The sequence below is a fragment of the Musca vetustissima genome, unplaced genomic scaffold (genome assembly GCF_032173495.1).
Source record: "Musca vetustissima isolate MV318-11 ecotype Yass unplaced genomic scaffold, APGP_CSIRO_Mvet_v1 utg203640, whole genome shotgun sequence".
NCBI lineage: Eukaryota > Metazoa > Arthropoda > Insecta > Diptera > Muscidae > Musca > Musca vetustissima.
The window spans coordinates 1-11,712 of NW_026884582.1; the positions used below are offsets into that span (position 1 = coordinate 1).

At 38.3% G+C, this 11,712-nt stretch overlaps 2 protein-coding genes across 2 annotated transcripts; both read right to left on the reverse strand.

Moving 5' to 3' along the window:
- Positions 1 to 4: 4 nt before the first annotated feature.
- LOC133331587 (maltase A2-like) lies at positions 5 to 497 on the reverse strand (the record flags this gene model as incomplete). Its single annotated transcript, XM_061539971.1, has 2 exons — positions 231 to 497; positions 5 to 154 (listed from the first exon to the last, which is right to left on the reverse strand). Coding segments are annotated over exons 1-2 (339 nt in total), but the record flags the coding sequence as incomplete, so codon positions are not given.
- Positions 498 to 6,214: 5,717 nt separating this feature from the next.
- Positions 6,215 to 8,241, reverse strand: LOC133331592 (maltase A1-like). The gene is made up of 5 exons (XM_061539976.1): positions 8,101 to 8,241; positions 6,997 to 8,036; positions 6,582 to 6,925; positions 6,372 to 6,521; positions 6,215 to 6,305 (listed from the first exon to the last, which is right to left on the reverse strand). Exons 2-5 carry the CDS (start codon positions 7,996 to 7,998, stop codon positions 6,239 to 6,241), a joined length of 1,563 nt encoding a protein of 520 aa, XP_061395960.1. The 5' UTR covers positions 7,999 to 8,036; positions 8,101 to 8,241; the 3' UTR covers positions 6,215 to 6,238.
- Between the last annotated feature and the right edge of the window lie 3,471 nt (positions 8,242 to 11,712).

Below are 11,712 nucleotides of genomic sequence, written 5' to 3' on the forward strand. Positions count from 1 at the left end.
CACGATCCAACCAATATTCCAATACACCCAACATGTGTTGTCTCACCAAAGGATTGGAAAAATTCAAATCGGGTTGTTTATCCTGGAATTGATGCAAATAGAATTGCTGGCGTTCGGCATTCCAGGTCCATTGGGAGCCACCAAAAACGGAAATCTAAAAAATGATAATTTTTAAAATTTTAAATTATTACTTTGAAGAGAGAGAGAGAGAGAGAGATGCGTTAACTTACCCAATTACTTGGCGGCAGTCGCTTCGAGTTATCCTCCGGATCCACCTTACCATCATCCCACACATAGAAATCCTCAAACCCCACCTCCCTTCTTATGGATTTTTGAAACCATTCACATTCATCGCTGGAATGATTCGGTACAAAATCCAAAATAATTTTCACTCCCAACTGTTTGGCCTTGGCGATCATGGCATCAAAATCTTCCAAAGTACCAAAAATGGAATCATACGAGTAAAATTCGAAATATCATAACCAAAATCTGACATTGGCGATTCGATAATGTGAACAACTGGCTTCAGGGTGAAATCGTTCGATTTTCGAAATGAAAATTCTTTATCGGATTTTTTTGTTATAATTTGAAATTGATTACCACTTTAATTGTAGGTGATAATGAGGGTTCGAGATAGACCAGAACTATGCTGTATTGGGTTAATAGGGGGAATGTAATCTTTATGGAACTATAATCAAAATAGCCATTTGGTTAGGTTCTCGATATTATTTTTTGCTTTTAAGATAAACATTATTTCAAATTGGGATATACACTGCGAAAAAAATGGACCAGAGCACCTTCAGGATTTCACAAAATAAATAGTTTTTTATACCCTTCACCACACTGTGGTACAGGGTATTATGTCTTTGTGCATATGTTTGTAACAGGCAAAAGGAAACGAAATAGACCCATGGTTCCTTTTGAGAATATGCATAGAATCACTTTTTAAGTCGATTTATGCATGTCCGTCCGTCCGTCTGTCCGTATGTCTGTCTGTCCATGTATTTTTGTGAGCAAAGTACAGGTCGCATTTATGATCCGATATGGATGAAAATTGGCACAGTTCATTTGTTTGGCCCAAGGACGAACCCTATTGAAATTGGGAAAAATCGGTTCAGATTTAGATATAGCTCCCATATATATTTTCGCCCGATTTAATGGAAACGGTCCCTATATATCTTTCGATTTGCACGCAATTTAGTACAGGCTAATCAATTAGGCCTAGAATGATATCTGCCAAGTTTCGTGAAAATCGGTCCAGATTTAGATATAGCTCCCATATATAGTTTCGTCCGATTTCATGTAAATGGTGCCCCAAAGTCCCTATATATCTTTTGATTTGCACGAAATTCTGCATAACGTACTGAATTAAGCCTAGAGTGATGTCTGCCAAGTTTCGAGAAAATCGGCTCCGATTTAGATATAGCTCCTATATATAGTTTCGTCCGATTTTATGTAAATGGTGCCCCAAAGTTCCTATATATCTTTCGATTTGCACGAAATTTGGTACAGCCTAATCATTTGGATCTAGAATGATGTCTGGCAAGTTTCGTGAAAATCGGTCCAGATTTAGATATAGCTCCCATATATAGTTTCGTCCGATTTAATGTAAATGGTGCCCCAAAGTCCCTATATATCTTTCGATTTGCCCGAAATTGTGCATAACGTACTGAATTGAGCCTAAAATGATATCTGCCAAGTTTCATGAAAATCGGTCCTGATTTAGATATAGCTCCCATATATAGTTTCGTCCGATTTAATGTAAATGGTGCCACAAAGTCCCTATATATCTTTCGATTTGCACGAAATTTGGTACAGCCTAATCATTTGGGTCTAGAATGATGTCTGGCAAGTTTCGTGAAAATCGGTCCAGATTTAGATATAGCTCCCATATATAGTTTCGTCCGATTTCATGTAAATGGTGCACCAAAGTCCACATATATCTTTCGATTTGCACGAAATTTGGCGTACTGAATTTAGTACAGAATGATGTGTGCCAAGTTTTTGTGAAAATCGGTTGACATTTAGATAGAGCTTCCATATATTATAGATTGATTTTAAGAAATTGACGCACCAAGGGACCAATATATGGCTGATAGGAACAAAACTTACTGAAATTAGTGTAACCTAACCTGTGATTAGTTTCGTTGAAATCGGTTCATATTTGGATATAGCTTCCATATATATTTTCACCCGATTTTAAGTAAATTGGGCATCAAATTCCTCATGTTAGTCAGATTGGCATCAAATTTTGCACAAAATTGAGCATAGAATTACGTAGTTGCGTTTTCTAGAAGTACAGACATAGCCCAACGGATGACCTATTGATATTTTTTGAAGTCGATTTACATACTTTTGTCCCATTGTAACAAACGAATGACATGTTTATGGATAGATCTAAGTCGATTCACATTTAGATAAATATCACATATTTTATTTCATCCAATTTCATGTTATTAGCCCTGTTTAATATACTCATAGTGGTGAAGGGTATCATATAGTCGGCCCCGTCCGACTTTACTACTTTCCTTACTGTTTTTTTTTTTTTTGTTTTTTAAGACCTACATCAAGTCGTGGGTTTTTTGAAATATTTCTAAGGCCTACATCAAGGTGCGGATTTAATAAAAATAAATTTTGAGGTGTACATCAAGGCGCAGATTTTTTTATTTATTTTTAGGGTCCATATTAAGGCGCGGTTTCAATAAAAAATATTTTTTGCGGTCAAAATCAAGACGCGGATTTATTAGAAATATTTTTAAGGTCTACATCAAGGTGCGGATTTAATAAAAATATTTTTTGAGGTATATATCAAGGCGCGGACTAAATAACAATATTTTTTGAATCCATACTTTCATATTTCTAAGCTGTTGTCAAGCTCTAAACATCACTTTATGTTCTCCTGAATAAAACACCTGCTCAAATGTTATGGTTATAAAATTGAAAATATATAAGTACAAATTACGTACATCAATTTAAAATACATTGTCTATTGACCACTTGCAAATATTTACCATGAGTTTACCCAGTGATCAACACCTATCAAATGAATGATTTCAATGTTTTCAATTTATTGTAAATATTTATTTTATATAAAAAAAGATAAACTTCAATTGAACTTGAGTTACTATGATTGCGTTGAGAAACAATTGTAGATGTTTTGAAAATTCTTTCAAAACAAATGTTAACAAGGTTTCAACTCCAATAAACAAGTCAATATTTGAGGTTATATAGAAGATTTCCTCATGACAACAAAATATTAAACCCAGTGAGCGGAGCGGTCGGAAGAGGCCGACCATGCGATACCCTATACAACCACCACGGAACTCTAACTTTCTTCTTAGGTTTATTTCGAACCTGGGCAATATTTCGTGATATTTACACTCTCTAGAACGATTAGAGATCAACAGCGCCACTTCCTCACACAGACATATACGAATATTCCCAATATTCAGTACAGCCCTTCTAATTACTTGTCCAGATTCCCTTCGCCGTGGCTTGTATTGTGATGGTAATCGAAAAACACAAAAAATTTAGCTTTCGGTCCACTTCATCCCAAATTTTTTATGTGATCATCACCGAAAATTATTGGCGTTGTCCTTGACCATAACTGGAACCTTATGCAAAATGTCTATGCGATCAGCGCTATATTTCCGTACTCTAGAGTGGTAATGATTTACTAAATAATATCTGAATACATAAGCACCTATAAATATTTAAGTGTAACTCTCACATCCGAGTACATACGACAATATAATTGGTATCAATTTAAGGGAACCCCACCCATTCTCGATTTTAATTTTTCAAGATTTTCAATGGGCTGGTAAATCAGTACCAATGCTTGTTAAGGTTTGTAACTTTGCACATATATAATTGAAGATTTAAAAGAGAAGAAAAATAATTTACAAAAAATTGTTGTTATTGTTTTTTGTAATTAATGAAAAGTCCTTATTTTTGATGGCGGGCATGATAACTCCTCACTGGAACATCGGAATCCGAAAATTCCAACGGTGTTAGAAAGAGTGCATTTCTGGCTCTCGTATGAACTAGGATTATTGACTTCGCTCTAAAATTAACAAAATGACGGACCTTTGAAAAATATTTTTGGAAAATCGCAGATTTTTGACCAAAAACCAAGTTAAAAAATAAGGAAGATCTTCACCGATTGGCTTTATCCTAGTTCATACGAGAGCTATACACTCCCAGAGAAACGTTGCAAAATTTGGAACCGATTGGATTATTAGTTTTTGAGTTATCGTGCCCGCCATTCGCAAAAAATGTTTAGAGAAAAACGCGTTTAAAGTTTGAGAAGCCCTTCAGCCGTCACTTGATGCTGGCACAATAAATCGGCTATATCTTCAAGAGTTATTGAGATTTTCACTTGAAATTTTGTGAGACATTCTTTAATTAGTGTAGATTCGAATTATATCAACAAAAATTTTGACCCCGAGAATGGGGGGGTCCCCTTAAAGGCCAACCACTCTTCTTGTATATATTATCAACATCTCGGGCCTCGTCCTCTACAGGTAAATGTATATGCTATATAATACAAATTTTGTAATTTTTCACACAAAAGTCAGGGTCCATTTGACCCGCTAAATATTGACCGATCTTTATCAAAACAGGCATGCTTATTTTTTGGCCCGACCCCCTTCTCCATGAAAAAATCGCGATGTTTGGCAATAATTGCGGCCTCTGTAGCGACCAGAAAAACCGACAAAAATTAAGTTTTTGGTCCATTTCATATTAACCGATCTTTACCAACCCAATAGGGGTCTTCATTAGCCTGAAGCCATCCTACATGAAAATTTTCGTGAAGATTGATCCATAATTGTTTACAAATTATAATGGGCAGACGGACGAACGGACACACATCGATCGACTCAGCTAGTCGAGATATGACGATCGGTATATTTAAAGGTGGGTCTAGGATCAATATTTCGCGGCGTTATAAACTCTTGGGGCTGCACAAAGCTACAAATTAACGACTTGATAAAGACTCTAAAATATATTTTTAAAAAGTCCACGCCTAAGGTTTCTTCCTAAAAAATATATTTAAAATCCACGTCTATGGTTTCACATTAAAAAATCCATGCCTAAGTATTAAACCTAAAAAATGTTTTCAAAAACTCCTCGGCTAAGGTTCCAACTTCGAAAAATAGTTTTAAAAAATCCTGGCCTTTAGTCCATCTGTAGAGACTTCCTGGACTTTAGCTCGTCTATAGAGACTCCTAGGTCTTCAGCTCGTCTTTAGAGGCACTCTGGTTTTCATCTTGTCTGTAGAGACTCCCTGACCTTCAACTCGCCTACAGATACTCTATATAGGCTCTATGGCCTTCAGTTTGTCTGTAGAGCCTCGCTGGCCTTAATGTCGTCTATAAAAAAACTCAGTGACCTCAGTGAAAAGACCACGCCTAGGTTTCTTCCTAAAAATTTATTTAAAATCCACGTCTATGGTTTCACCTTAAAAAAATCCATGCCAAAGTATCAAACCTAAACAATCTTTTGAAAAACTCCTCGGCTAAGGTTCCAACTTCGAAAAATAGTTTTATAAAATCCTGGCCTTTACTCCATCGTCGTTAAGGTCTTCAGCTCGTCTTTAGAGGCACTCTGGTTTTCATCTTGTCTCCCTGGCCTTCAACTCTCCTATAGATACTCTATATAGGCTCTATGGCCTTCAGTTTGTCTGGCCTTCACGTCATCTATAAAAAAACTCCCTGACCTTCAGCTCGTCGATAGAGACTTCGTGGCCTTCAGCTCGTCGATAGAGACTTCGTGGCCTTCAGCTCGTCCACCAGAACTCTATGACATTTCGTCTATAGAGACTCCAAGGTCTTCAGCTCGTCGATTGAGGCTTTCTGGCCGCTAACACGTATGTAGAGATTCCCTAGCGTTCAGATCAGCCCTTCCGCTTGCCTACAGATTCTCTGGCCTTCAGGCCATATATAGAGACCATCTGGTCTATAGATGCTGCCTGGTATTTAGCTCATCTACAGAGGCTCTCTCAACCTCAACCCGTCTTTAGAGACTCCCTCTCCATCAAGTCGTCTATAGAAACCCCTGCCCTTATATTGCTGTAAAGCTAATATGGAATTCGGAAAATATATTTTTAACAAGTTTCATTAAAACAGTCGATCAAAATGTTTGCTGGGTAACTACATGAAAATGTATTTATTTGGGGTTAGAAATGTTTGTATACAAAATATTGAATGATTTTTTTTTTTTTTTTTTTTTGGATATTTTAGATCAAGCGTAAGACATAGCCCACATAGGCCTGGGCAACGAAATTTTCACTGTCAACAACTTGTCTAAATTTAAAAGAAAAAAAGAATAATTTAAAGAAAAAAATAAAAAATCTGCATACTCCAACTTACCCTGGTTCTAGGCCCGATTGCAAAGAGCTAACCGAGACCTCAACCTGCTGGCCAACCTTTTTAGAAAATTCACTCAAATTCAATGGCACATCAACATCACCAATATTTAGGACAACCAAAAAGGAGTCATCATTGCGGGAAGGGGGATTTCTGAAAAAAGTCGATTTTTTAGTAAATTCTATTCGATGTAAATTTCCTAACTCTCCTTACCTTTCATAAATCAATACATTATCTACGACGACGGGATCTACACTGTGTCCACTAAAGGCTGGCTCCTCACGACGCAATTTATTTACTCGCAGGAAGATTTTCAAATGACTATTATCGGCATCCAATTGAGCCTGGACATTGTTATTTTCATAACCCTCACCCACGGGTAGCCAAGTCTTGGCGGCACGACTGAAGCCAGCATTGGCAGAGGAATCCCAACGGAAGGGGGCACGTACGGGATCACGAGTATATTTCTGATAGGTTTCTGGATCGGCATTGCAGCCCTGGGGATCGACGGTATCTTCCCAGGAATATTCAACATCTTCGGCACCATATTCGTCACCCTTTTTGTGGGAAGAGAGGGGAAAGACATGAATTAGGAATTCTTATAGGTAGTTGCCTGGTTTCTACTTACATTATAGGTCACCGAAATACCCGGCAATGTCTGCAAGAAAATATTTAACAAATCCTTACGTTGTGGTCCAAATCGGGAAGCCACTCGGCGATTATCATGATTACCCAATACCCAATTGGCATAGACATCATCGGGCATATTGTCCACCCAATGTTTAACATAGTAGCGATAATCCTCCGCAGTGCTGTCCTTATTCAAGGCAGCCAACATTTCAAAATTGAATGGGACATGGGAACCATTTCTCTGGCCATCGCCATACATTTTCATGAGATTCTCAAAACTGGTATAGGCTTCGGTCAACAAAATCTTCGTGGTGGAATTGTGTTCTAATTTCCAGATATCAATCACCTGACGCCATTGATAGACCATATCAATACATTCCGGCAAGGAGTTAGTATGAGGATGCTGTAAATGGCACCAATCATTGGGATCGGGACAGGAGGAGGTATCAGCAACCACCGGTTCATCAGGATAGGTACCAGTTGATGGGTCAATTTCACTTTCGAATAGGAAAGGCACCGCATCAATACGGAAACCATCAATACCATGATCCATCCAGAAATTCAAGACATCTTTCATGGCAGCCACTACGTTGGGGTTGCGATAATTCAAATCGGGTTGTTTCACACCGAACTGATGGAGATAATACTGTTGACGTTGGTCATTCCATTCCCAGGCGGAATATTTGAATTGCGACAACCAATTACTGGGTGGTTCACGTTTACCAGTTTCAGGATTAATTTTACCATCATGCCATACATAGAAGTCACGATAATAGGAATCATTGGCCACCGACTTCTGGAACCATTCATGTTCATCGCTGGTGTGATTGGGTACAAAATCCAAAATCAATTTCAAACCCACACTGTGAGCCTTCTCAATCAAACGCAACAAATCATCTAAGGAACCATATTCCCCTTGGACCTGATAGTAATCGGAAATATCATAACCAAAGTCAGCCATGGGCGATTTCATAATGGGCGAAAGCCAAACACCATCCATGCCCAAGTCGCGGAGATATTCAATTTTTTGGGCCACACCTGTAAATCGAAAATGAAAAATTATTATTTTCCAGACATCCCTCGCAATCCTTGGTCCTGTTACCATTCAAATCACCCACACCATCACCATTACTATCCCGGAAGGATCTTGGATATACCTGATAGAAATTGCCATTTTCCCACCAGTCACGAGCGGAGACCCTTAGGGATAGTCCCACCACAAACAATGTTAAAAATTTCCACATTTTCCTCACACACAGTTCGTTTTCCCAATTAATGGTAATTGACACTGCTTAGCATTTAGCTGATCTCTGGGATATTTATATGCCTACAGATAATCTGCTGGCGCCACTTGACTATAGCAAAACCATCTGTACCAATATTATGATCACCTGGGTGATAAAATATTTACTTTTTCACGATCTTTACATTGTTGACAAGTGGAAAAACAATTTTCATTTCTTGGAAATTGAAAGTTCTGAAATAATTACGTCAAAGATAGAAACAGATATCTGGAGATCTGGAAAAAATATAGAGTAACAATGGACGAGTTTCTATAAACGAGGTAAAGGTCAGGGAGTCTCTGTAAGCTGGGCTGAAGGTAAGAGAACCGAGCTGAAGGCCAGAGAGGCTTTATAGACGTGCTAAAGGCCAGGGAGCTCTATAGACGAGCTGAAGGCCAGGGAGTCTCTATAGACGAGCTGAAGGCCAGGGAGTCTCTATAGACGAGCTAAGGGCCAGGGAGTCTCTATAGATGAGCTGAAGGCCAGGGAGTCTCTATAGACGAGCTGAAGGCCAGGGAGTCTCTATAGACGAGCTGAAGGCCAGGGAGTCTCTATAGACGAGCTGAAGGCCAGGGAGTCTCTATAGACGAGCTGAAGGCCAGGGAGTCTCTATAGATGAGCTGAAGGCCAGGGAGTCTCTATAAATGAGCTGAAGGTAAGAGAACCGAGCTGAAGCCCATAGAGGCTTTATAGACGTGCTGAAGGCCGGGGAGTCTCTATAGACGAGCTGAAGGCCAGGGAGTCTCTATAGACGTGCTGAAGGCCAGGGAGTCTCTATAGACGAGCTGAAGGCCAGGGAGTCTCCATAGACGAACTGAAGGCCAGGGAGTCTCTATAGACGAGCTGAAGGCCAGGGAGTCTCTATAGACGAGCTGAAGGCCAGGGAGTCTCTATAGACGAGCTGAAGGCCAGGGAGTCTCTATAGACGAGCTGAAGGCCAGGGAGTCTTTATAGACGAGCTGAAGGCCAGGGAGTCTCTATAGACGAGCTGAAGGCCAGAGAGGCTTTATAGACGAGCTGAAGGCCAGGGAGTCTCTATAGACGAGCTGAAGGCCAGGGAGTCTCTATAGACGAGCTGAAGGCCAGGGAGTCTCTATAGACGAGCTGAAAATCAGGGAGTATCTATATACGAGCCGAAGACCAGCAGGTTTTATATTCGAGTTGGTGATGTGGAAGTCTTTTATAGACAAGCTGAAGGACTGGTCTCTAAATTATTTCTGAAGCTGTACGGGAATATTTATTCACAGTTTTTATTTGTAATGTTTTGGAATTAATTATGTTGGGCGCCACATTACATATATATAGCATTTTCGCCCTTTTTTATTGAAAGAAATGATATTCACTAATCTCACAAAAAATGTTTCCAAGTGGCGCCCAACAGTACCCATATTAAGGGTTGTTATACTTCTCTCATTAAATCTCCCAATAAAAATTTTGAAATATTTAGTATTTGAACTTTTTCGAAAATTTCCTTTAATGGCCAGTACTTCGTCACACTTTTTTATTATTTTTTATTTATTTTGGTTTCCTGATAATTTCCAGAAGAGTAAAATAAACCCCTCCTAATTATCAATTAATAAATGTTTATCAATAGTGAAGTATTTACATGTATACTTTTTGGTACTTGAGAGTTCCGCATATTTACTCTGGACGACGTCAACATGAATCACAAAGAGGTTACGCAGCAAATGTCATGTAAGCCGGCTGTGATACTCTCTTATCAGAGAGTAAGTGTTGTCATAGGTTAGCATTGATTTTTTTTTTGGATTTTTTTGAAATGAATCTTTGAAAAAAGTTTTTCAATTACTGAAAATTAATTTTGAGTTTTGAAAAAACGTTATTTTAAGCAGTCGATATCGGCGTGGATTTTTATACCCTACACAACTATGTTGTCAGGTTATTATAAGTTTGTGCAGCCCCAAGCCGAGAAATATTGCTCCTAGACCCACCTTTAAGTATACCGATCGTCATATCTCGACTAGGTGAGTCGATCTAGACATGTGTGTCCGTCCGTCCGTCCGTCTGTCCATTATAATTTGTAAACATGATACAGGCCACAGTTATGGACCAATCTTCACGAAATTTTGCATATAGAATGGGTTCTGGCCAATGAAGACCCCTATTGTTTTTGGTAAAGATCGGTTAATATTTAGGGGATGAAATGGACCAAAAACTTAATTTTTGTCCGTTTTTCTGGTCGCTCCAGAGGCCGAAATTATGGTCCAAACATCACGAATTTTTACATGGAGAAGGGGATCGAGCCAAAGAATAAGCATGCCTGTTTTGATAAAGATCGGTCAGCAAGTCAAATGGACCCTGACTTTTGTGTGAAACATGACAAAATTTATATTCTATGGTGTATATGTTTACTCCTGAAGGACATAGACCCGAGAATTTGATAGTATATCCAAGAGGAGTGGCTGACCTTTAAATTGATACCAATTATATTGTCGTATGTTCTCGGATGTGGGAGTTACACTTAAATATTTACAGGTGCTTACGTATTCATATATTATTTAGTAACCCATTACCACACTAAAGGGCGAAAATATAGCGCTCATCGCTTTGAAATTGTCCATGAGGATCCAGGTATGGTCAAGGTCAACGGCTATAATTTTCGGAGATGATCACTTAACAATTTTGGGATGAATTGGACCGAAAATTTAATTTTTTTGTGATTTTTCGAATCGATCTATAGGCCACAGATATAAGCCGATCGTGACCATACAACCCACGCTGAAGTCAATCTGGACAAGTAATAAGAAGGGCTGTACTGAATATTAGTAATATTCGGAAAATATGTCAGTGTATGAAAGATGTGCTGTTGACCTCTTATCGGGCAAGTGGGTGCAAATGTCACGAAATATTTCCCAGGCTCAGAAAAATTTCCTTAGAAAGTTAGAACTAAGTCGTAGTTGTGTAGTATGGTCGGCCCCGTTGGACTTTACTGCTCCGCTCACTGGTTTTTTATTTATAAATTGTCGGAATTTTGCGAATTCAGATCTATCTCCAGATCTGCTGCCCTAACAACTAAAAAAATTTTCTATTTTAGTTGCTACAAAGCTTGACAAGCCCCCAGATGTGCCATAAAAAAATTACACCCATTTTTTAAGCACTTCAAATCTTATAAAATTCTCTAAAAATGCACAAGAGTTCCAGTTAATTAAATTTGGTTTTATTATTTGTTAAACAATTGTAATTTGTGTTAAACAAAAATTTAATTAAAAAATAAAATAAAAAAATATTCAAACAATATTTTATTATAAAAGCAGGTGAATTTTTTCATACATCACAAAGTTTGTGACGGTAACGGGTCGTGAAAATATCCTCCGCTCCTATTGATGAGTTCTAAAAAATAAAAATAAAATAATTTAATTAAAAAAATTGCTATGAAAATCCTTGTGTTTGTAGTGGTGTTGATTGCCACCACA

Excerpts from the sequence above, each read along its gene's own strand:
- LOC133331592 (XM_061539976.1), bottom strand. The coding sequence starts at position 7,998 with ATGGATGGTGTTTGGCTTTCGCCCATTATGAAATCGCCCATGGCTGAC. Across the intron at positions 6,522-6,581 it reads AATGTATTGATTTATGAAAG|AAATCCCCCTTCCCGCAATG; the intron begins GTAAGGAGAGTT and ends GACTTTTTTCAG. Across the intron at positions 6,306-6,371 it reads CAATCGGGCCTAGAACCAGG|ACAAGTTGTTGACAGTGAAA; the intron begins GTAAGTTGGAGT and ends TTTTAAATTTAG.